The following is a 26,954-nucleotide window of genomic DNA, read 5'->3' as shown; positions in this document are numbered from 1 at the left end:
ACTACGATTGGCTTGGCTTGATCCCCATTTGGGGTACGTAGGCATCCCTTCACCGGGTCCAGCCATAATCATTTAACCCCTTTTTATCCTCTCTTACTCTCCATCCATCCAGTTCAAACTCAGCATGAAGACCTCTCCTAACCCCACCATCGAAATCTGTCTATCTCCTGCACAGCACCGATTTCGATTCAAACAATAGAGAATGATAAATTAAGGATTTGAACCTGACGTGGTGACTTATTCAGCTGTTGTTAATGGTCTACGTAAAAACGGGAGAGTGGAAGAGGCATTGTGCTATTTCAAGACTTGCCAAGGATTGGCTATCAACTCGATATTTTACTCTAGTAATGGTAAAAAATATATTTCTAGTAGTATATTTTCCTATGTGTCGCGCTATTCTGAAATATTTGGAATGCACCTTAATCTCATTACAAGTGTTCCCTGACTAAAGATAACATTTTCAATGTGTAATCCCAATTATTGGGCTCTCTTTGTTGGCTTTGTAAAATTTCCATGGTTTTGTTGGATTGTATGAGTGAAAAAGTTGAGGAGAAAAAAAACATAGAGAACTACAAAAACAGAGAACAAAAAAAGATATGTTCGTGGAAACAACTTGAAAAGTTGAAGGATAAAAATATTTATTACCCTCCCTGCAATGAACTTGTTTGGTTCGGATTGGGACATAACACGTTAGTCAATTGAACCAGAAACTTTAATAACCAGGTTCATTTTCCGAAATCCAGTTACGATTTTAATCATTATCTTCCGTTATCATTTTTTCCCAAGTAACAACCTTTGTTGTAAGATTGATTTGAATTTATAAATCCTGATGTACTAACATGAATATTGTTTTCTTTCATCACACTCTCTAAAAGTTTTCATGCGCCATACACAAAAATAAAAAAAAAATTAAATATAACATCTTTTTTTTTTTTTATAAAATTTAGTTTGCATTTGGATATTATAATTTTTATATTTTAACTTCTCCTGTTGAAAATAACAAAATCATAAATGTACTTTTTGTTATCTTACTTTTTTTTTTGGGATTAACAATTTGAGTTTAATTTTATTTATATTTCAATAGAGTTAAAATTTCATTTTATAAAAACAAACCTTTTCATTTATATTACAGTGTAATTAATGATTATTATTTTAAACATATCTCTTAGATTTTGTTTTATTTTAGTTAAAATATGTTAAAAAGGTAAAAGTTGATTTTTAATTAACCAAATGAATCATAAATTTAAATAAAATTTTAATCATTTAACTATCAACAAATAATGTTTAGGGGACTAATATATTTCAACAGTCTTGTCTTTTTTTTTGTCAATTTATTTTTTTAAAGGGATGCAACACGAAGACTTCCCGGAAGGTCACTCATCTTAGTATTACTCTCGCCCAAGCACGCTTAACTGCAGAGTTCCGACGTGATCCGGTGTATTAGTGCTGGTATGATCGCACCCACAGTTTTGTCAAATAAATATTTATATAGAAAATTTACATTATTGTGATGTAAGAGTCAATAGTCATTACCATAAACTTTGCCAAAAAAATATAAATTTTTATAAGAAAAATGGTACGTATCACAATTATGTTGATGCTATGTTATACTTTTTTTTTAAACACTAGGGTCGGCCCGCTCTACGGGCGGGATATACTTTACTTGTATGATTTGGTGGTTCGTGTTTTAGGTTTGCATTTGCAAGAAATGTGTATAATAATGTTTATTGTTTAGTAGGAAAATTTAAATGATGAAGGACATTATATCCATTTTTACTTAACGTTTGATGTTTGCTTATTTTTGTCACTTGTTTTTGTATTTTTATTTGTTGTCAAATATATTTTTTGACATTATATTAGTTTATTTATTATCTCTGTTTGTTTGTTATGTTTTATAATGAGAACATATTTTATATCATCTTTACATATGTCTAACTTAAATTATGTATTTTTATTATTACTGTTAGAGATTATAATTTTGTATGAGTATGATACGCATGATTGAAATGGTATACATTGCTAAATGTTTGCTCAATTTTTATATATATAGTAAGTATATTCGAGTTTCTATTGTTGTGGTTAGGTTTAGTGCTCAGGACATCGATTATTTTACATTTTGTATATATTGAATGTATTTGTATTTTTAATAAAAATTTATTATTCAGTTTCAGTGTATAATTAGTGGCTATTTTAATTTTTTTATTACCTCATATATTGTTTTCATTTGCTATACCGAGTAATATATTATTTTAATTTTAAATTTACTATAAATTTATTATGGGGCATAAAAAAGATAATATAATATAGGGAATATATTTTGATTAATAACTTGTTTGCCAAGCGATATACGCTATGGAACGGTGGAGAACAAAAATTGGAAGAACCCTACCATCAAGTCTGAGACGCTTACGTTTGCACTCTATATTAGGCTGGTTCCTTCAGCAAAACATAAAGCCCAAACACAAAACAAAGCCCGCATCTATTGAATAACTACGTTAATGAAACGCTGCGGATTGTGTGAAAGGACATGTGTCCCGCCGTCGTGAGCCGAAGCCGGATTATACATTTCAGTTTTTATATATATATTATTTATGATAGCTTGGATTATACATTTCAATATGTTATATATATATATATATATATATATTATTTATGTCATATTTTTTTACTTTGCTTATATATTATTTCATGTTTATAATATATTTTATTACAAATATGCTAATATAAATGTTCATTATTGTAAATTAAAAAACTTTTCAAAATGTTGTATGAGTTAAATACACTAAAACTTCTATGAAAAAACATTACTATTACTATATATCATTTGTTAAACTATAAACAGAAACAATATATTACAATCTAAGTATAGTTTTTATTTAATATTTTTTTATATTTTAAAAAAGATAATTATATATTATGTGTAAACTGTTGTATCATTTATTCGTGTATATCATCCTTTCGGTTGAAATTGTTTGATATTCTCCAAATTTTATTGTAAAAACTAAATTTAATAATAGGACTATTGAGATATTTTTATAAAATTATTTCATTTTAACGGTGTAAATCTTTTATATGTTTATTTTATTTTACTTTTATTATTTTAGTCAAATAATGGTATATTGAGTCTCTTGTTCATATTATGTAAATACATATTTTGTTTTCATATTAGTATTTGATTTATATTTGAGGACTTTTGAAGTCATGACATAAATTTTTGTCATAATTTTACACAGTTTCTTATTTTATTTTATTTTATTTACTGTTTTAAATATATATTTTTACGTTTCATAAGGATCCACATTTTTAAATAGTTATTAAAAAACACATTTTTATATCAACCGAAAACACTCACCTCTCTCTCTCTCTCTTTCACCTCTCTCTCTCTCTCTCTCTCTCTCTCTCTCTCTCTCTCTTGAGTTTTCCATCACTCTTTAGGAAAAGACAAAGTACAAAAAATATTTGTTCAAGTGGAGGCATGAGACGCTTGATGGGATTCGTGAGGGGTAACTTTTGTTTCCGAAAGATGATGCTTTGATATGCACTCGCATGTCTTTTCATTTTCTTTCTGGCCTCACTCCTTCCAGATGTATAAGAAAGATGTAGTGGTCACAAATCACTCTGCTCTAGTTCATACCGCTACTCAACTTAAAGTATTCCGAAAATCCGACTACAACACCATATCCCATTAGTATCCTCGTTTCAGGGGGAATATCTCGGGCCACACTTGGGGTTGAATCTGTATAAATCCACTGAATGGAGCGCATTAGAGACTTCGAAATGAATAAATTAGAACTATGAATATCCATCAGCAAGATCAAGACAGGAACGGTAACAGCCATAGGGTCAAAGCAAATACTCTTTGGTTTACCTGAAAGAACGGGATGTACAGAGCCTCTGCAGCAGTCGTTCTGTTGCATGGATCTCAGAGAAGAGCCACTGAAAGATCATGCAAAAGGTAAAAGATTGGTGTCCGAGAATAAACGTACCTGATGGAGTACCACTCAAACTGATACTAACCAACTTTTTATGTGTATACATAGGATTGTAGAAGTACTTCAGATGTCCTTTACCTGTCAGCACAAAGCTTTTAGAGTCAGTAAGGCAGCGATGGTATGTCAACTAATCAAAATATGGGTCACTGAAGTAGAAATATACACACATATATTGATATTCTGAAAGAGACATTGCAATAGAAAAAGGGAATCAAATCTTACCAGCGTATAACAACATACTGTATCACCAGCGTATAACAACATACTGTATCAATATGAACTTGGATTAATCTCCCCTGCCAGTTCAAAATCAGAAATGATAATTATGGGTTAGAGAAACAGATCTTTTGCAACAACCAACACAGCATAAACATATATTGGTGATAAATAACTGGCTCACGATCGTGTAGGAGCTAACCACGTTGATGCATCTAAGAATCACCTTCAACACCGTGATATCCCATATACACGTCTCCATTAAGTTTTTATTTCTTCCAGCTTGATCCTGCTTGCTTCTCTTGGGTCCAACAATCTCTCTCGAAACATGATCACAAACACAAAATCAACATCTCAAGAGAATATCTTGCACTAAACTATAACTCATATTCTTATACATACGGTTCACGAATCCATAAAAAAGAACACTTTTTTATAGTCAGAGGTAAGAGAAAAAGATTGTGAAATAAAAAACCTTTGAATTGGAAGTTGTATGAGTCAACGAAGTTGGAGTCTCCTTGCCATTATCAGCTGAGATCAACTTTGAGTTCGGTTTCAATGTCTGAACTCGATTTAAAAGTCTATAAAAAATATGTTAAAGAAGTTTCTACTGTTAGGAAGTGTGACGATGATGTTTAGGGTACGAAGGCTGACCTTTTTGTAGGTGGAGATACGCCGCCTCTAAGAGAGCATTGAATGAGACATCGTGCTTAAGGGAGTTAAGAAGTTTCTTAAAGGCGATGAATCAAGAAATCTCGTAACGTCTCGGGGAATAAGAACCAAAGACGAAACGACGAATCGAAGCTTGACACAGAGCTTCTTCACAACGACTCGTCTCACTCGACATTCAGAAATACCATTGTTGCTGGAACTTATCAAAGCTTCGAGGATACGACAGAACCCTAAGAGACGGACACGACAAATCGTGAAGAAGATAGAAGGACCAAAGGGCCAGCTTTTAACGGGCCAAAAATTTCCCCTCTGAACCCAATAGAAATCACAATCCGAAAAAAAAATAAAAGTTAGGCGACACGTGTCGCAAGCACAGAAATCGAATTACTATGTGGAATCTGACGTGGCGCAACATGAGAGAAAGAAATCATTCTTTAAAATAATAGATAGATACTAGGATCGATCAGCGCTACGCGCGGGATATGTTTTACGTGTGTTGTGTATAACTATATCATTATATATTTTATTGTTTGTGTTTTATGTTAGCATTTACAAAAAAAGAGTGTACAATAACGTTCATGGTATTTAAGAATGTTTGAACGCGAAGGGATTAAATAAAACGTTTTGCATTATTTATAGAATCAATTCGCAAAAAATATATATGGTTACTCAAAATTTTGGAACTTTGTATAGAAATAGTTTAAAACCTCGTAGATGTATAAACACAATTTTTTTGAATTATCAAATTAGGATTAATTTCAAAGAATCAGGTACTTTCACCCATCTTCATCATCACAATCTTTCTAATCCAAGAACATCTCTTTTTCAAGTTGAGGTTCTTTTTTATGTAATACTTTTTTCTGTTGTTACACTTCAAGATGAAGGTTCAATTTCATAATTTTGGTCTCGTTCTGTTCTACCACAGATTTCAAAACATTCAATACCAAGTATTGTATATGTGTTTCTTCGATTAAACAAAATATCAAAATTATTAAGTAGTAAAAAATATTAAGTAATAACATTTTAATTAGTTTAAATTATTAAACCCACCAATATTACAAACTAATGAAATATTCTGAAATTTATTTTTGAAAAAATCAATTCTTTAAATATCTAACAACAATTTTTTTTAAATAAGATATTTACAACCAGTATTATAGTTTTACCCAAAAACGACTATCTGATGATTTTGTTTTGAAGAAAATTGTATTAGCTATACTCTAAAATATAATCTTTCAAATACAATAAGAAAATTTAAGACATCAATTATTCTTATCCGGAATGAATGAGTAATAGATTTCATTTTGTATCCATAAAAAAAATTTATCAACCAAAAATTGAACAACAATCATCGATTTGGAAAAAGTTAAATATACATATAGAGAAAGAAATAACATGTTTACCTACCTAATATTTATTTCAATATATAAAAGACTCAACATAAAATGTCATACATCCAAAGATTAGACAAAGACATGTGTGAATACACAAATCTGAATCCAGATCTAGTATCAGACGGACCTAAACAAACTAAATCATCATCACAAGTGTTCAGTTTTGAGCAGTCGGTCTGAAAGTAAATTGAAGTAAAATTAATCAAACCATCAGAAGATTGTTGGAAACCGTTAACCGTGTATTCATGGTTTGGTCAAAAGCTAATAAGAGTCCCTTCCTTTTTGTTTTTTCAAATTGCCAAAAAAATCCAATAACCATATGCAGCTGGACAATGATGGCCAGTTGGACACAGTTGATAAAATATGATAAAACTTTGATGCGTAGTCTAACACGAAATAAATCATGGAAAAGAGATTTGCAAATTGCAGAGGTAAAAGAAATCTCATCCAAATTCAAAACTTTTATAAAAAAAAGAAGTAAACAACACAACCGAAGGATATTACTAATCAAATGAACAATAATACGTAATCATGTGCGAAGTGCGAACAAACTCAGAAGCCAAAAACTAAGTGTTAACTCTCCTCCTTTAAATACTCACAACAACAGTTTAAGCTGATGAAGCCGCTGCCTTGTTCCTTGGCTTAGCTTCGGTACCTTCCCTGAAACTGGTCTTGAACCTGCGAGGCACATTGCGAAGAAACCTCATCCTTCCAGTTCCTGTAGTCTTTCTACGGATTGTCTTCACACTCCAGTTGTAGGTTCTCTTGCGAGTAAGCACAGGTGGAGCGACGGCTCTTCTGGATGTGGAAGCTGCGACGGCCACATCTCTCACACAGAGAGTGTGACTCTTGTTCCTCCTCTTTCCGAAACTCTCTGTTCCCTTCGTCACTGAAGCGGATGCGCGTTAACAAAACTTTAACAAAAATATAAGGTATAATATCCTGCAATCTAAATCAGAGTTGTCAGCAAAATGTAACACTCTTGAGCAAATTTATAAAAGAAAAATAATACAAAATGAAGGGTGTCAGTAAACCGTAGGTATGGCGACGGTGACATAAACAAAACCGGTCTAGTTTGACCAACTATCATCTGTTGTGAGTACTGTCAAAAAATATATTCCAAAAATTCAGTTTTTTTTTTTGTCTTCCAATAAAGAGTTATGAGTAATGGCTCTATTAGCAAACCTGTGGACCATCTGGAGTATAATAAGTTTGTTTGGACCAAGCTGTGGATGTTGTCCAGCGAATGCGCCCCCCATCTACCAATTTCATTTTTTTTTTGTGAATCAGAAACATGAAAACAGACACTTAAGCTTAATTGAGGCCGTGAAACTGTTGGAGATGGTTTGAAACTCTTTGCGTTGGGGTTTAGCTTCAATTCCTGAATCAGACCTTAAGCTCATTTAGAATAAATCAGACATTTCATTAGATCATAATAATTTAGGCACGGCAAACAAAACGTTAGGCTGAGGGTAGACTTTTCTGAAGAAAAAATAATAAGAATTAAGAACCAATAAAAGAGCTTGGTCATAGTATTGGACGACTTGATGCTGGGGAAGTTGCATAGTTGAATTTTAGATCAAATCAACATAGGAGAGTCAGACAGTGACGGGGTGTTCGAAGCCATAAGCTCGCCACCTTGTGATTAATCCTAACAAATCTGAAAAGAAAAGGGAAGCTATTGTTTTTCCATATCACCGAGCTACCTTAGCTTTAAGAAGAAGCAGACGACTTTGACGGTGGTGCTACAGCGACCGCTTTCAAGTCAGCTAGGAAGACAGATGAGTTCGACATTCTCCTAAAGGAAAGTTGTATGGGTTGTAAGGAATGAAAGGATGATCTTAAGGGAATGAAGACTAACCTTTTTATACACGGAGAATCACTGACTGAAAGAGCAGGCAGGTGCGTTGAATGAGGAATAGTGGTAAGAGTGAGATTTAGGAGTTAAGATGGTCGTTAATGACAATGACTAAAAGCATCCCAGTCATCCCGTAACGATCGAATTCCCAATACCACGAAAAGAAATACAGTCCAAAGGACACAAACAACTAATCGCTCAAGAGATTTTTCGTAAGAAGTTGTCTCCCATAACTTTCCAGAATCTCCATGGTCGTTTATGAAATCAGAACCTGAAGATCACGAAGCTAAGAAACAAATCGTCAAAGACGAAGAGGTGTATATTGGATTTTATATGATGGTTTCGACCAATCCTATGACCAAGCTCTTTTATTGGTCTTAGTTCTTATTATTTTTTCTTCAGAAAAGTCCCCCCTCAGCCTAACGTTTTGTTTTTTTTTTTTTTTATATATAAAGATATATATATATATATATATATATATATATAGATATAGATGTCATTTTATGAGAATGAATATAGTGATTACATGTATGCAAATTCTTTTTCACAAGTAATAGTAACTAGAGATTGATATATGCATCCGCGCGGATAATGGTTCTTATATTTTATATATTGATATTTGTTTTTTTTTATAATTAGTGTTATATATTTTAGATTGATCATAATATAATTAATTATATTCAAAAGACCTGAAACAAATCGGGTAATATGATTATTTTTGGTACCAATATTCGAACCCATTTCACATTTGTTATTTAGATTTATATATATATATTTTTTTTTTGATGAAATGTTAAATTTATTGATCATAGTAAAAGAATGTATTTACAAGATTCACATGGCTAAAGAATAATAACTAGAGCTTTAAGTGAGATGAGCTCCAAACCATCTACAAAGCAGATCCTTCAACTTCGGCTTCAAGAAGTATCTAGTGGATGAGATGCGGTTTCGCATTGCTTTGTCGACTATACGAGCCGACTAATCCACCGGTTTTGCAGTGTTATTGTGCCTCCTGTCGTTTCTCTCCCTCCAAATATAATAGATGGAAACCTGAAGAACCATTCTCAGCAACATAAACGTTATCCGATCATAGGTACCAGTCTGAAGGCGCGAGATAGTGATGCCCCAATCCGGACCAGGCTCAGCCCCAAACAGATTCCCTACTACCTTGAGCCATAGTGTGTAGGTATAAGGGCATGCAAAGAAGAGGTGGTCTCTAGTCTCATCTGGCTTACCACAATAGATATTTTGATATTTTTAGGTTCCTATACATCAGAACCAAAGTCATCCAGATCCGGAAGGACCCAACTCAAATCCAAACATAAACTTATAATATTCAAGAAGGCCTAATTTTAACAAAAATGATACCCGAAAAAAATAATCCGTACTTAAATGGATAGCCAATGTTTATGCCTAATTGATTTTATAAACTAAAAAATGACTTTTTTCTATGTGTTGCTAAATTAAGTGAAATAGAAAGAGTTTTTTATTTAGTAAAATAATCATGGAGTGAAAAAATAAGTGACAATAAATGTAATATATTTTTATTATTTTGATTTAAGTTATCAATTTATTCACAAAAACATGTTTTTGGCTACATAACTTTCCACCGATTGAAACTAAAATTAAAAGAAAAGTTTTAGTAAAACAAACTAAACCAAACATTTAACGATATGCAAAACCAGTTATTTTACATTTTTAATTTTATAATTGGCACAAAGTTAATGTTGATTAACTAAAAATAAAAGCATGCTCTATTATTATGGTAATATTATTAATGATGTGTCGTATTGTTAAGGTAATATAATTAATGAAATTGTTAAACTGGGTGAAATATGGAAAAACAATTAATGTAATTATATTAATAAAATTACTTAAAAGACACAGTAGTTTTCTACTGCTATACATGTTTCCAAACAATTCTCATTTATACTGTTATCTATGTTCGAAATTACACTAGGCGTGAGTCGGGCGGTCGGTGTGGACCTAGCGAGTTAGCAAAAAATTGGAGAGTAATTCGGGGATTAATTTTGAGGATGTTTCATAGTTTTCATATAATTATATATGTATTATAAACTTGTGTTCGGAGGATTGGTTAAGAATCTACTTGGCCTGGTGGATTCTAACGTCATTAATTAAGTTGACGTCTTGACTTCGAGCTCTGCCCGAAAAAAAATATTCTCAAATACTCCTGGCCGAAAAGTGAATTTAATAAAACTTTATTTAGTTTTGAGAAAATAACAAAAGATCACAAAACCAAAAGAAACTTCGATAATTACAACTCAACCAAGGGTATTTCGCGGACCATCCAGACCCAACTCATAAAATCCGGATCTCCAGTGTTCATAACTTCAGAAAAAATACTATAACTTGGTGTAAGTGTAACTGTAATCTAAGTTGAACTAAGTCGCACTTTTATTAACTATACAACTTAGTAAAAGTTCAACTAATTTTGATTGTATCTTTTACATTTACAATATGTTCTTTTTTGGATACAGTGTTGTTATTGATATATTTATTGAAGTTAAAATAAATAAAAACTAGAGACATTACATTATGTGAAATATATTTTACATAAACTTAGCAAAAGTAGATAAAAGTACATGTCATAACTTATAAACACACCACTAATCTTCAATTGGCCAGTCACAAGCGGTCAAATGAATTTCATTGCAGAAGTCCCATGCTGCACATTGCCAGAAACAACGATCGCATTTCCATCGTGTTCTTGATCCATCTATGGAGACTACAAACACTGGTTCTATTATTGCGGAGCACCAGCAGTCATATGAGACGTTGCGATCTATTCTTCCCAATAGATACATAAACATCAGGTTTATTGTAACCCCAATGGCCAGAGAGTGCCCAACTAGTGATCATGTGATACATCTGATCAACATATTCACGAGTAAAAGCAGGATAGTTGTGAATCAATCCTCTATGATCAACGCTAAAAGGCAAGTTCATCATACCATCAACATATTTGGCCAACATGCATCCTCTATCACCAGCAAGATGAATTTTTTCCCTTCCTTCATCAAGTAAACGGAGGATGAAGTATTCATACATACCTCGCAAGTAAATGGCCTCTGGATTACCCAGTTGGTAGCACTTAAGCTTGAATGTTCTAACAACATTGACCTCATATGTCCAGTCATTCAAGAAAATGAGATCGACAGATTTGTAAAAGTGATCTTCTCTGCCAACTGCGTTAGACCCGGAGAAAGCAACTCTTGCACTACCAAAGTCCCGGATACTGGTTGTTGCTACCTTGGAGAGAATCTTGCGAAGCGTGGAAGGAGGGAGAGAAGCCAAGTTGAAGTTCGCCATGGAGAGAGATTTGTTTTCTCTAGTAAATGAAGAGATATTTGTTTTCTCAAGTAAGGGTAATTGAACAAGTAAATGGAGAGATATTCGCTATATTTATTTGGAGAAGGTGATAATGATCCTCTGACCCAGCTACTAACAATAGACGCCTCGAGAAGACACGAGTTCAGATGACACGACTTCAGAAGACACGACTTCAGAAAACACGACTTCTCACTGGAACAGTCGCGTGCCTTGGAATTGAAACTTTGTATAACTTTAATTGATAAAAATATATAACTTTGTATAAGTAAGTGAAATAACTGATTTAGATTGTATAAAATCATGAAACTAAGAAAATTTTTAATGATTTAGATAGTCTAAATATAAGAAACTATGTAAGAGGTTAAGAAATTTACATATTATATTGTTATATTTTTGCAAAAAATAATAGGAACAAGCAGTTTCAGAGATAATATTCTACAATCTTCATTTGACGTGATACGAGTTCATCATTACACTTGCATTTATAGTAATTTTAATGAAAATGTTAATATTCAGAGCAAAAAAAAAAGAAGTTAATATTCAGTAATTTTAATTTATGTTATTTAATGATTTATTGCCCCAACTATACAAGTTGTAACTCTTCCATTTAAGAGTGACCCGATTTGATAGACGGCTCCAGATTTGATAGACGGCTTTGATTTATTACCCCTATAAAAATTTGCACGATTTTCACGGTAACAGTCGTATGCCTTGGATTTGAAACTGTGTATAACTTTAATTGATAAAAATATATAACTTTGTATAAGTAAGTGAAATTAAAAAATTACATTGTCTAAATATATGAAACTAAATTTTTTTTAACCATTTAGATAGTCTAAATATATGAACAACAAGCAGTATCAGAGATAATATTATACAATCTTCATTTGACGTGACATGAATTCATCATTACACTTGCATTTAAACCACCACAACACTAAACCGTCTACAAGCACCATTACATTTGCATTTAAACTCCACTGCGAAAGTTAAAACGACTCCTTCACTACGAATAGAACATGTCTTTGCAAAATTCACCAAAAAATATCCATCATCTCTCAACAAACAATATGACACACTACAATAGGCTTTCTGAAGTTTCTTATAACGAGGAGATCACATATTGGTGCTTCAGAGTCAAAATACACCGGATGTACCCATTCTATTCCTATGTTACCGGCAGCGGACCACACTGGACTTATATCCTAGCAGATGAAGATGTAAGTGTTAAATCATCGTTTCTCAAGTTTCTAATATCATGCAACAATGAAAAATAAAAACTTGATCCTTGAACTTTATCTATGCAGGGAACCAAGATGGAGATGACCATCTATGGAGGATATGAAGATAGGTTTAGAGGCCTAGAGAAGCAAGAGGGAAAATGGGTGGAAATCTTTCGGGTAGATATTCGCCGTGCCTATCCAGGTTTCAAGGCAATAAACTCTCGGTTCACACTACATGCTACGCGCCATACGCAAGTCCACATCATCGATCCTGTGAACAATCGGCTTTACATGGACTTCAAGAACATCCATGAAATCCCTCACATGAACCACATGGACCGAAACTATCCCATAGGTATGAATGCTAACTACGAAAATTAAAATATATTTCAGATATTTAGATGTAAGTAACAGAAGCGAAAACACTTGTCTGATAGATACAATGGGAGTGGTCTTCAACAAGGAATCCCATTTCGATGACCCTGTAAGCCCAAAGATGGTGTTTACTGTTTTACATAAGGGACAACATGTAAATAGAAAGTAACATATGATCAAAGCAAAATTTATACATTAGTGTAATTGACACACAGTGTTTTATTCATAATAGTGAGAGTCGGATAAAGTGTGTGGCAACTGGCGATCATGCTTATGCCTTCCGGGATGGTCTTGAAAACATGAGAGGTCGTGGACAGGTGATTGTGGTCCTTAAGATGTGGAGGGTCTGGAGTTTTTTCAGTAAGTGTAGTTTATATGTTTAGTTTTAAATGTGATAGTTGAGTAAAACGTTTACTAAACTCATTTATACATGTTATTTTGGTCCTCCTGAGCTATGGCTTGAGACCGAGGGTGGATTATCTGACTTCAGGTTCAATCCTCATTTGTCGGAGGTTGAGGAGTTCATACAATCGGTCAATAACAGTGACCCTTATGGTCGGAGGCACGGGGCTATAGGGCCTTTGTAAGGTTTTATCTTATGTATTAACGTTTCTGAAACTTGTTGGTGTGTGCTGAAACTTGGTTTGTGATGTTGAATGCTCTTATTTTATGTTGGGTTTGTGCTTATGTGTCTTAAAACTGGTTTTGTTAGCTTTCGTAATTATCCAATTGCGTAAAATCTCGGAAAATTTAAAGTTACCATGAAGTTCATGTTCGTATAAACAAGACAAATTTTGTGTTAGTATCACTTTCTCAGTTCTCCAACATCGTAAACATTAGAGAAACTTTTTCAATTGACCAAAATTCGTAGTAGTCCAACTTCGCATAACTTAGGAGAAACTAACGAAAACTTAGAATCTTTCTTGAGTAAAACCTTTCCTAAACTCATTTATACATGTTGTGTTAAAACATTTATGTTAAATGTTGGTGAAACTTTATGCTTTTAACTTTTTCAATTTTCCAACTTTGTAAAAATTAGACAAACTTGAAGTTCTTGTTCGTATAAACAGGTCAAATTTTGTGTTAGTTTCACTTTCTCAATTGTCCAATATCGTAAGAATTAGAGAAACTTTTTCAATAGATCAAACTTCATAATCGTTCAACTTCGCATAACTTAGGCGAAACATACGAAAAACTTAGAAAAAACAGAAAGTTTAACTTCCTCATAGCTTTAGGAATTACTTATACATCAAAATTCCTAGAACTACAACGACACCGAGACCTAGAATAAGACAACCTCCTTTCATTATTTTGGGACCACTCGTTATTGTTGCTTTGAGTACTTGAACTTCTTCTTCTAGCATTCGAGAATCCGAGCATTCGAACTTGGTTGTCCAACTGTTGTATCTCATCAGTGAAAACTTCAACAACCCATTTGAAGATGTGATTGTCGTTCTCAAGCTACAACATTTTGTTCAAAAAAATTAAAGGCACAACTGTTCAAAAAATATAAAGGTACAACTTCAGTTAAAAAGCATTCAATAGCTAAGGCTACACGAACATACCTTCCTTTGAGCCGCATAGCGACACCGATAATACTGGCGATATGGATTTAGATTGGTTTTGGAGATGAGCTCCTTGCTGCGCTCCCCGCACCAACTTTTAATAGGTATTCCCGGAGTTCTTACTCGTATCCTACCACCGGTCGTGGAAGACGATGAATCGGACATTATTATTGGGAGAGAGAATTAAATGAAAGTTGAGAGATAAATGGGGAAGAGAGAGAAATGGGAAGATGAAAATGACAAAAAACCCGAAAAGGGTTTTAATACTTCGCTTAAACGATTTTGGGGTCTGCGGGAAAATTAGGAAAATTAGAAATTCAAAAAAGCTGGTGGGCGGAAAAATTTATCCTACGATTTTCGTGATATAAGTTTCACCAAGTTTGCAGTTTTACATAAAACATCAAAGTTGTACTTTTAATTTTTTTAATTTATCTTAGTTTTACTCTACTTGAATGACTGATTTCATGGTTATACCAATTATATTCTGTTTCCTAGATTCATTTATAATATGATTATGTAAACATAAACTTGATTCCATGCCATAGTAAGTTTTCAAATGTGACAAGGTAAATATTAGCGAAAATGCTATAAGAACATAATGTATTTCGTATATGATTACTAATAAGTAAGAGAAAGAAAATTTATTAGTTCTGATTAAATCATAATTAGTTCTGAACACAATGTTTCTTGTAGGTATGTTCATTTAGTTGTACAAACACAAAATACAAATTTCACCCATATCCAGTAAAGAAAAACGTTATACCAGTAAAGAAAAAAGTTTCACTTAGTTGTACAAACACAAAATACGAATTTTACCTTTCAACGTTCCCACACAGTAAAACCATTATAACTGAAAGTGAAAGGTTTACAACCTATTCCTCTTGTGTTTCTTCTGGGGATGTTCATTGTATTCCTTCTGTTCTAAATCAGTGCCCACATTCTCTTCTTCTCCATATCCACTCTCACGCTCACCATAATTCCTACTACATGAGATTTCTTTCTCAACTCTTGATAGTTGCTCGGTTATTTGAACTATTTCCAATTCTTGGATGTACGCAAAATACTTCTTCTTTGTTCTTTATCCACTGATGTTAGATAAACAAACACATCTTCATCATCCAAAATATATGATTGCCTCTTAGGTTCCACTACCAATGGAATGTAACTCAAATTCAGCCTCTTCGTAAACAGATCTATTCTCATCTTCCTTCATATCCTCTCCTTCAACAACGAATAAGTGATCTCCTCTAATGATGATGTCCTAAAGGATACAGCATACAAACGAGCATTGGTTGGAATCCATTCATAATCATCTCCACACTTAGAATAATGTCCATCATAATCAAAGTGTATGTTTGTAGAAGAAAGATACATCTACAATACAAAAAAAACAATTAAACCAAACCATTAAGTTATACTTGGTTATACAGTTATAGCATTAAAGTTATACTAAGTTATACCTTCTTACACAGTTTTGTCATCAGTAACCAACTTTTCCCAACTTTGCCCAACGTTTCCCAGTTCTAGCTGTTTTCTCCTCTTCAATTCGTTTCAATAGTTATCTCGGAGTTATTATCATTCTTTGATTCCCGATGTTCTATCTTTTCTTATACAGTTGTTGATTATCCAATTCCTTAATAGACAGACCATTCACACTTTTCAATCCTTGATTAGTCCAGTCCAATTACAACTATGAATCTTGTAAATCGGAATCTTTGTAAATCGATCGTCTATGGTGGATGAAGGATTCTAAACATTGGCTTTAAGATACATACCCTGTAAAACGGAATCAATAGCTCAATGATTCAGCATCCAAGCGGCGAAACCGAGTTAGCTCAATGCGATGATAGCGAGGAAGAAGAGAACACTTGAAGAACCCGAAGAAACCCGCGGGTGAGATGAGAGAGAGAAAATAACAGATTCGATTACTCCCGATTTGGAAATGGAATAATGATTTTTGATTGGTCGTCTGACGTCATTCAATCTCCATTCAATCGGCCAGGTAGAGAAAGGGCACTTTCGACATTAACCATCAATATGGAGAGTATTGGAATAGACAAGAGTATGTGAGAATAAGTAAGAGTATGACGGAATGAATTTCGGCTCATTAAGAGCATCTGAGCGTTTCTCCCTTTTTCTGTGTTTTTTCTCATTAATGGCAAATACGTAAATATATTGTCTTCTTCTTTTTAGGGTTCCACTTCTTCTGTAATATCTTTCACGACGCCGCCTACCATTTCAACATAATCAATCCATTTTTCTGTTGTTTTCTTATCATTTATTTTATCAAAATCGAAGATATGTTATTTAACATTCCATTTTAAACATACACACAAAAACTTGAATTTCTTGATGAACCCGATTTTTTGGCCGAGTTTAATGAAATCGCCACGGTGACCTACCGCCGAGCGTTCCAACGCCGTGTAATTGGCCGATTTGCCCGCGTTTTCGAACATTGACTGTTATGCATGTCTCCAAACTGTAGCAAAATGTACTTCGTTTTTAATAATATACTAGGTCTTGATCCGCTCAACCGCGCGGGTTTGCTTTCACTTTTATATACGAAAAAATTAATTTCTACATTATTAACGGTAAATATTTTTAAGATTAACCATATTTTCAAACGTTTATAGATTTTTAGAACAAAATGATTTTTAGTCAACATGGTTGTTATCTAAGTAATTGTTTCTAACAGTCAAATGTATTTAAATTTTTTTAATATATATAATTATTTTATTGGATAATCGTTTAAATAGTTGTTCAAAAAAAAAAAAGGATAATCGTTTAAATATTAGATGACTTCATATATTGTAAGATTAACTAATTCAGATGAGTTTTTTTTTGTATTGAAATCATATATAATTTAAATATCATATCAAAAATTATAAATTAATAATTTTATATAATAGTTTCAATTATATGGTTATGAGAATTATTTATTTATTAGCTAGATTATAGAAATTAGGCCTTGGCAAAAAAAAACTGAATCCGAAAAACCAAAGCTAATCTGATCCAAAAATAGTACCGAAGCCGATCTAAAATTAGTTAAATATCCAAACAGATTTAAAATTTTGGTATTTACAGTGCCATAATCGAACCTGGCCTGAACTGGAATATTTCGAGTACATGAACTAAAATAGCTAAAAATACTCAAAACACTAAAAAATACATCAAATAATTATTGTTTTTTCTATCCAAATATTCAAGCTAAACCAAAGTACATGTTCAGTTTAGATATTTTGGCATATGTTATTCAAATTTGTATGCAATATATTATTTTGTTTATAATGAAGTTTAAAAAAAATAATTTAAAGTGTTATTTGAACCCGAACGGAACCCTAACCAAAATCTATAAATATCCAAATGGGACTGAAGTATTTAATTCTGAAACCTGAATAGACCCGAATAAAATTCGTTTAGATGCCTGAACGTCCACCCCTAGTAGAAAGTATTGCATGAATCACTTTAAGAATATTATGTATTTAATTCAAACTAATTTTCAGTTTATAGTTATTTGTGTTCATATTTTTTGAAATAGGAAAGGTCTAGATTTGTATTCATATGATTCTGAGATATATATGAATTATAACTAAATGTAATTATGTCAAGGCATAATGGTTAAATTAATTTTTGTGTCAAGGGTGAAGTTATATTATATGCTCAAATTATTTTAGGAAATTATTTACTACTTAGAAAGGACAATTATTATTAAATATAGGTTTATTTAATTTTTAATGGTATTAAATTATAAATATTGTGTAAATTTAAGGATGAGACTTAATTTGTATTTTTCTTTTAATAATATAGATAGATAGATGTTGAGGAGATTAAAACAATTTGGGCCGGTAAGTAGGGGTGGGCGTTCGGATACCCGTTCGGGATCGGATCGGGTATTTCGGATTTTTGGGTATTTCGATATAAGGATAGAGAACCCGTTCGGGTAATTTCTGTACTTCGGGTCGGGTTCGGATATTTTTAGTTTGGTTTCAGTTATTTTGAATCGGGTTCGGATATTTAGATTTTAAAAGAAAAAAAATTAAAATTTTCATTTTTTAAGTTTCTTGTATTTAAAAATATAGATTTCATTTAACTGATTTTTTATAGATTGAATTATTAATAGGTTTGGAGATAATATTTCAAAAACAAATATATATTAATTTGGGTATTGTTTTTAAACTTTGAACGTAACTTTTGTTAATACATGAAACAAAAAATTTGATATGCATTTTAAATGAATATCAAATCATTTTTTCCATAATTATATATATACTTATGATATTAAAATATGTGTAACGTCAATATAAATATTTAAAAAAAAAATGAGAGATGTAAACTAGAAATATAAGGGTAAGTATATATATGTTCGATTATCTTCGGATATCCATTCGGGTTCGGATATCCAATCTCTCCTAACTTAATATCCGTTCGGGTATTTTGGTACTTCGGTTCGGATTTTGGTTCGGCTTCGGGTGCGGCTTCGGATATCGGGTAAAATGACCACCTCTACCGGTATAAGTGGTCCGGGTAATATTAAACTGTGATTACTTAAACCGATCAATTAATTTATAGGTTATGATAAACCAAGGAGTAATAAATCGGGTTTATGCTTCCCTTGGGAAAACAGAGGACAAAAACCTCCGCTCGAGAGAACCTAAAACCCTAAAAGGTACTCGCTTTTTCTCTTCGTTTCTCTTCTTCTACAGTTGGAAACAGTGTTCGCATGAGCCTCTCTTCTGGGCAGTTTCGAATTCGCCATAGTATTCCTATATTCGAAATACTCTGTTAACCTGTACTTTGAAAAAGAAGAAGCTTTACTTAGCTATGGCGGGGATTCTCCGAAACGCGTCTTTACTGAGACGCTCTCTCTTCTCCTCTGAGGTAGTCAACTTCTTTCCCACTTGGGTTTTGCGAGAAATTAAACACTCTGTTAGTTCATTGCTTAATTGGGTCTCAAATGTTGTATCTTTGTTGTCAAAGCCTGCTTATTGACTTTAATGGGTAATTGTTTTGAGAAGGTGTTTACTAGAGCTGTGGTTGGCACATCGTCTCAGCATCGAGGTTTTGCTGCCAAAGGTTACTTAAAGCTTTTACCTTTGTGTCTATTAAATTGGTTTGATGGTTTTTGATAAAGCTATCTCCTTTTTACTTGGCTCATTGTCCTTCTTACAGTCAAGGCATTGTTTTTGTTTCTTTTTGAAGCTAAGAAGAAGTCTAAGTCAGATGGAAATGCATCGTCTGAGGAAGGTATGTCGAAAAAGGAGATTGCTCTTCAGCAAGCACTTGATCAGATTACCAGCTCATTTGGCAAAGGCTCCATCATGTGGCTCGGTCGTGCTGTTTCTCCTAGAGATGTCCCCGTTTACTCTACCGGGTCTTTTGCCCTCGATGTAGCACTAGGAGTTGGTGGCCTTCCTAAGGTATGATATTACTCCTTCCTCCAGAATATGTCTTCTTGTTATTTAGATTGGTCTGTGTGTTCACTGGTCTCAGCTTTGGGTAGCTTCTTATTATAGGGACGTGTTGTGGAGATATATGGTCCTGAAGCATCTGGGAAAACAACACTTGCTCTTCATGTTATTGCAGAAGCACAGAAACAAGGAGGTTATTGCCTTTTTCATTTAACTCTTCTGCTATGTTCGTTACAGAACCATATTGTATTCTAACAAATGATTCTTTGCTGTACAGGAACCTGTGTTTTTGTAGATGCTGAGCATGCTCTTGACTCGTCACTTGCTAAGGCAATTGGTGTAAACACAGAGAACCTGCTTCTATCACAGCCTGATTGTGGCGAACAGGCCCTTAGTCTTGTGGACACTTTAATCCGAAGTGGTTCTGTTGATGTTATTGTTGTTGACAGTGTAAGTAAGGTGATTCATTTAGGATGATTATGGTCCCGGTTCTATAGATCTGTCCTCACGGTTTCTTGTGATTTTGTTTCTACAGGTGGCTGCTCTTGTACCTAAAGGAGAACTTGAGGGAGAGATGGGTGATGCTCATATGGCTATGCAAGCCAGATTGATGAGCCAAGCTTTGCGTAAACTAAGCCACTCTTTGTCGTTGTCGCAAACACTTCTCATATTTATAAATCAGGTATATAACTTGTGTAACTGAGATTTGTAGATAAGTTGTACCTCTTATGCGAATGTATCTTGTTTTCTGTTCAGGTGAGAGCAAAGCTTTCTACATTCGGAGGATTTGGAGGTCCAACAGAAGTAACATGTGGTGGGAATGCCTTGAAGTTTTATGCTTCTATGCGTCTGAATATCAGGCGAGTGGGACTTGTCAAGAAAGGCGAAGATGTAAGTATCCAAATACGAAATACCTACCTTACTGCATCTGCTTGTGTTTTGAAACTGTATTACTTGTGCGTGCAGACAATAGGAAGTCAAGTTGCTGTTAAGATAGTGAAGAACAAACTGGCACCGCCGTTTAGAACAGCGCAGTTTGAGCTTGAGTTTGGGAAAGGAATCTGCAAGGTCACGGAGATAATCGAACTGAGCATTAAGCACAAGTTCATAGCCAAAAACGGAACGTTCTACAATCTAAACGGGAAGAACTACCATGGGAAAGAGGCGTTGAAGAAGTTTCTGAGACTAAATGAACCAGTTCAAGAAGAGCTCATGACCAAGCTCAAAGAGAAGCTTATCGTTGATGAAGCTGCAGATAAGGAGTCTGAATCTGAGGAAGAAGAAGATTCTGGTCGAGTTTTGGTTTCTTCTGAGAGCACAGATGATGAAGCGCCAGCTCCGGTTGTTGCTGCTGCTGCAGTAGTTGAATCATCATCAGTCACCTCCGGTTAAGGATAATATTCTACTTTTGGTTTAGTTTTTTTTCGGTTTAACGTGGATTGGGTTCGGTTTCACTCTCCCCGTGTAATTTAGTGTGAGCTAATCTTTTTTATCTGATGTGACATGAATTAGATCTTGTACTTCGATTAAGATGTGCAACCGATATAAAGCACATAAAGATTAAACAATCAATCTTAGGCTTGACGGTTCGGGTTAGAATTGGGTCCGGATTCTTCGGATCTTAGAGGTTGGATTTATCTACACACTTGTAAAATCTTGGATCGGGTTCTCTTCCTTTTGAGTTGGTTCGGTTCCAAAAAGTTTACACCTATAAATACCCTAAAAAATAGTTTAGTTTGGTCAGTTCTTTTATCTAAAATTTTATAAAATAACATAAGATAAACTATTAATAATTGAAATTAAACTTTGAACTCCAAAATTTAACATTTAAAATTTCATATTACTTTAGAATGTCACAAAATAATAATGAAAAGAACAAACAAAAAATCATTACAACTAACTCAAAAATTAAAATTAAGAAAATAGAACACATAAAGTCATAATTGTTGGTATTTATGTTTTTAGATCGGCTATGTATCGGTTTTTACGTGTTGTTTTTTTGGATCTAGGTTTGTTTGAGTCTGGTTTTTCATTTTCAGTTCTTTTGGATAGAAAATTTTTGAACACATCTAGATATTTGTAAATTTTCAATTTGGTTTCAATTCAGATACTTTCGGATCGATTTTCAGTTTGAATTTGTTAGCCTAGGTAAAATGCCCATGCACAGTGGTAATAATAATAACTAGACCCTGACCCGCGCTAGCGCGTTTATGAATTTTCAGATTTTAATTATTTATTTTATTAACTGATGTATTTGTAATATTCGTTCATATTATATTCATTAAGTAAATATTTTTTTTGCATCTTAAACTATCTATTTTTTTACGAATATGTGATATCATATAAAAATATATAAAAAATGAGTATATAGAGTTAATTAGATAATTGTAAAAGTAGAAATTTTTCTTTCGTGTGCGATATCATATAAATAATGATCCGCCCAGTTAACAAAAATCATAATTTTTAAACACTGGTTATATGATGGCGACAATCACGGGCGACTTTACTGGCGATCCAACGGGCGAGTCAACGACGACGGGAGATCCAGTCACGGGCGACTCCACCGGCGAATTCACGGGCGTTCCAACGATCACTCCGGAAGAACCAAACGCATCTGAGCTTGGCGATCCTAGCAAGACGACAGAGGCCCCAGGCGACGCAGCGAGCGCTCAAACGGGCGAGTCGTCGGTGTCACTGGAGAAAACGGACACTCTTCTCAGATCGACGGAGCTCTCTCCACCGGATCGAGTTTCACAGAGTGTCGGAGGTGCGGCTAAGGAGGGACGCGATGGTGGGGAGATCAAGGAGATATCTCTCACTCTGACCGCTCAGTCTATCGACGGCGGTGAAGCTTGGGAGGGTCGCGAAGGTGAGGCGATCCCGGGAAATTCTCTGACCGGGAAAAATGGAGAAAACACGGAGGGGAGGAACGGAGGTAATCAGGCAGAGCGGGCCTGGTCGGGTCGTTGGTCAAAGAGCCTGGCCGGAAAAGGAGTAGCGGAACCGGTTATTGAAATTGTTGATGGGATTGCATCACTGCAAATCCCAGATGCGATCTTTGACGAGGCGGAGCTTCTTTGGAAAAGTTTCGTAGTGGGCTACTTCATTGGAGACGCTCCACACGTGGGCTCAATTCATGCAACCGTCAATCGTATTTGGACTGGTCACAAGGCGGGTACCAAGATTGATGTCCAGTTTATTGCGAAAAATACGGTGTTGTTCCGAATTGAGAACGATCAGATGAGAAACAGGGTGATTCAAAGGAAGTATTGGCATATAGCGGATATTCCGTTAGTGGTTAATGTTTGGTCACCAGAGTCGGCTCAGAATCCCCCAGACTTGTCAGCCATGCCACTTTGGGTTGACCTCAGAGGAGTACCAAACACCCTCTATTCCAATAAAGGACTGAAGTGCCTTGTTCGGGCAGTGGGAAATTTTGTGAAACTGCATCCGAACACAGAGAAATGTGTGAGGCTCGACATGGCCCGAATCCTAGTGGAAGTCGATCTACATAAGACTCTCGTCGAAAAGATCACTTTCGCGGACCAAGCTGGAGCTTCACACGAAGTATTGGTCAATTATCCTTGGCTACCTCCCCGGTGCAATGTTTGCTGCAAGTGGGGACATAAGGGACAGGACTGTTCGAGTAAGGAGATAAAAATCCTTAGTAAGAGGACATGGGAAACCACCTACACTTCTATGCCGCGTGAAGGGATAGCTGTCGGTGGAGGCAAGGGCAAAGAAGTGGAGGGAAGCAACGTAAAGGGTTTGAATGATGATAAGATAAGTGGGGGTGAAGAGACTGGGATTGTGGAAGCGGTGGAGACAAGGCAAAAGGAGGGAAATCCTATGGAGCACCTAATTAAGGACCTGGAGGAGCTTTCACCTGTCGCATCTCCGGACGAAAAAGAAGCGATCAAGATATCTGAAACAACTAAGGAGCTTTCTAAGACCATTGACGTGTGGGTAAACGGAAAAGGAGTGAAGGCATCTACCCACGGGAACAGAGAAAAGGAGTTTATGATATCCCCGTCAAGATTCAGCCCTTTACAGGACATCGATGAAGAGGAGGAGACTTGCTTAGAAGGAAGTGGAACGGAAGTTGAAGAGGGCGAGTTTCGGGGAAATATAGTGGATGGCAAAAAAGAGAAGGACGTGCAGGTGGCTTCGAAAAACATGCAGCAGGGATCGGTGCCAAGGCAGCTTCGGGGGAGGGTTACTGGTTCTAAACTCATGAGCAACGGTGGCAAGCACGGATCGTCAAAAAAACTTCCGGTAGGAAGTTATGACTTCTTTCTTTGCATGGAACATGCGTGGGTTCAATCTACCACGCAAACATCGAGCCCTCAGATCATGGTTACAGGAGGAAAAGCCTTCTTATGGCTGCCTAGTTGAGACACGAGTCCAGGAGTCAAACCATCAGTGGTGTATGAATGTAGCTATGCCGGGATGGAACTCTCTTACAAACTACGAATATCATCCTTTGGGAAGAATCTGGTTTTGCTGGACGGATGAAGTGGTCGTCACAAGATTGCACACGAGTGCACAGGTGATCACTTGTGCTATACACAATCCCTCCACTGGAGAACAATATATCTGCTCGGCAATATATGCGTACAACACTCCACTGGAAAGAAGGGAATTATGGGAGGAACTCAAAGGCACTAAAAATGCAACTTTGCAAGGGCAGCGGAAGCAGCTGACAGATGGAACGCCTTAGCGCGAGTGGAGGAAAATTTCTACAAGCAGAAGTCTTGTGTCCGCTGGCTATCGGTAGGAGATCAAAACACCAAGGTGTTCCACAGTATGGTCCAAACGAGGATTGCAAAGAACACAATCAGAAGACTTGTAACGACAGCCGGAGAAGTCCTCACTTCGTTACCTGATATCAAAAAAGAGGCAGTCTCATATTTCCAATCCTTCTTACAAGGACAGGATCCGAATGGCGAGGTAATTTCTGTGGATGCTCTGCAAGATTTACTGACATACAGGTGTCCTAGGGATCATTCAGATGCACTGGTTCGGCCTATCACACCAACGGAAATCAAACAGGCGCTTCATTCACTTCCAAATGGAAAAGTCTCAGGTCCGGATGGGTTCACAAAGGAATTTTTTATCGCAGCATGGCCAATCATAGGAAGGGACTTCATTGTGGCAGTTCAATCTTTCTTCATATTTGGATTCATGCCTGCTGGTGTAAATGCAACCATACTCTCCCTGATTCCTAAGACAACATCTGCTCAGACTCTCAAGGATTATCGGCCAATCGCTTGCTGTAATCTGCTATACAAGGTCATCTCCAAAGTTCTGGCCAATAGGCTAAATATCATTTTCCCGGATGCGGTAGAAGCAAACCAGTGTGCATTCATAACGGATCGCCTACTGTTAGAAAACGTCCTCCTCGCCTCTGAGCTGGTCACTGGATACCACAGGAGCACGAACAAGGAAAATTGTGCTATCAAGTTTGACATATCGAAGGCATTTGACACGGTCAGGTGGTCTTTCATTACTTCTGTTCTCCAAGCAATGGGAATACCGCTACAGTTTGTCCACTGGATGAGGTTATGCATCTCCACAGCTGCTTTTTCTATAAATGTGAATGGAAGTTTGGAGGGATTTTTCAAGAGTGCCAGGGGTATCCGTCAAGGCTGTTCACTCTCACCTTACTTGTATGTCATCCTAAATAATGTATTGTCAAAAATGCTCAACAGGGCGGCAGATGCGGGTGATTTTGGTTATCATCAGCAGTGTCAAGATGTCAAACTCACTCACTTGTGCTTTGCGGACGACATACTTGTGTTCACCAACGGCACTTCGGACTCGCTATTGGGTATTCTGGGCGTAATGCGCCGGTTTGCATCAGTTTCCGGGCTGCACATAAATGTAGCTAAGTCTTCCATCTATGTTACTGGAAGAAACATCGCGCCTCTCCTTACTACTGTGGCTTCATTGGGTATCAGTGTCGGTACCTTACCAATCCGGTACCTGCGAATGCCGTTAACAACGAAGACACTTACCAGCCATGACTATGAACCACTTATAGAGAAGATTCGTGGGAAGATGATGTGTTGGTCCAACAGATTTCTATCCTTCGCAGGAAGGCTTCAACTGATCCAGTCGGTAATTACGAGCATGGTTAACTTCTGGAGCTCGGCTTTCATCCTACCGGCCAAGTGTTATGACACCATTGAAAGCATGTGCAGCGCGTTTCTATGGTCGGGCTCACCTACACAAACTCACAAAGCTAAAGTCAGTTGGGAAGATCTCTCCTTACCTAAGGACGAAGGTGGACTGGGAGTGAGGAAGTTCAAGGACACAGCGAGAACCTTCGCTCTTAAACTCATTTGGAGACTTTTCACAAAACCGGCTTCTCTATGGGTAAGTTGGGTTACACATTACTTACTCAGGTATAATTCCTTTTGGGATGTAAGAGGAGAACAAAAGGGATCTTGGATATGGAGGAAGCTCCTGAAACTAAGAGATGTGGCCTATGAGTATTTTAGATTTGATATCAACGACGGTGGGAATACTTGCTTCTGGTTTGACAATTGGCTTGGAATTGGGAAATTGATTAATATTACAGGAGCGGTTGGCACCACTTATCTGGGTATATCACGACATGCCAAAGTCAGTGATGCTGCGAGGGGCAATTCGTGGAACATCCGAGGATGGAGGAGTCGACGGTACCGGGAGGTTTATGACCGTCTCTTGGCTACGGCTCCTCCCTCCCCTGGTACAGGTAGCGATATTATATTATGGAAGCATGGGGTTGATGATTACAGGACCACGTATTCAGCAGCGAGAACTTGGGATCAACTACGAAAAAAGGGAACAAAGGTTGAGTGGAGTAAAGTGGTATGGTTCCCACAGGGGGTTCCTAGATTCTCTTTCATAACATGG

General features: G+C 35.7%; 1 protein-coding gene, 1 long non-coding RNA gene and 1 pseudogene across 11 annotated transcripts; 1 reads left to right on the top strand and 2 right to left on the bottom strand.

The window, feature by feature from the left end:
• Positions 1-3,622: 3,622 nt before the first annotated feature.
• LOC106302039 lies at positions 3,623-5,140 on the bottom strand. Of its 9 annotated transcripts, none has more exons than XR_001262335.1 (7): positions 4,863-5,140; positions 4,684-4,789; positions 4,393-4,528; positions 4,215-4,288; positions 4,018-4,070; positions 3,869-3,936; positions 3,623-3,749 (listed from the first exon to the last, which is right to left on the bottom strand). It is a non-coding gene; the product is annotated as an uncharacterized LOC106302039 (long non-coding RNA). The 9 variants fall into 9 exon arrangements; XR_001262337.1 differs by having other exon boundaries at positions 3,623-3,736; XR_001262331.1 differs by having other exon boundaries at positions 3,869-4,070; positions 4,385-4,528.
• Positions 5,141-6,727: 1,587 nt separating this feature from the next.
• Positions 6,728-11,462, bottom strand: LOC106302333 (annotated as a pseudogene).
• A 7,801-nt stretch (positions 11,463-19,263) lies between these two features.
• LOC106303647 (DNA repair protein recA homolog 3, mitochondrial) lies at positions 19,264-21,565 on the top strand. Of its 2 annotated transcripts, none has more exons than XM_013739943.1 (8): positions 19,264-19,524; positions 19,662-19,719; positions 19,846-20,063; positions 20,160-20,247; positions 20,332-20,504; positions 20,590-20,736; positions 20,811-20,945; positions 21,021-21,565. In XM_013739943.1, the coding sequence occupies exons 1-8, from the start codon at positions 19,468-19,470 to the stop codon at positions 21,444-21,446; spliced, it is 1,302 nt and encodes a 433-aa protein (XP_013595397.1). In that variant the 5' UTR covers positions 19,264-19,467; the 3' UTR covers positions 21,447-21,565. The 2 variants fall into 2 exon arrangements, with proteins under 2 accessions (XP_013595397.1, XP_013595396.1); XM_013739942.1 differs by having other exon boundaries at positions 20,332-20,513.
• The last annotated feature ends 5,389 nt before the right edge of the window (positions 21,566-26,954 follow it).

This window comes from Brassica oleracea, chromosome C7, assembly GCF_000695525.1.
Source record: "Brassica oleracea var. oleracea cultivar TO1000 chromosome C7, BOL, whole genome shotgun sequence".
NCBI classification, from domain to species: domain Eukaryota; kingdom Viridiplantae; phylum Streptophyta; class Magnoliopsida; order Brassicales; family Brassicaceae; genus Brassica; species Brassica oleracea.
The sequence above is the reverse complement of the archived record's forward strand: the minus strand, read 5'-3'. Positions and strand labels throughout refer to the sequence as shown.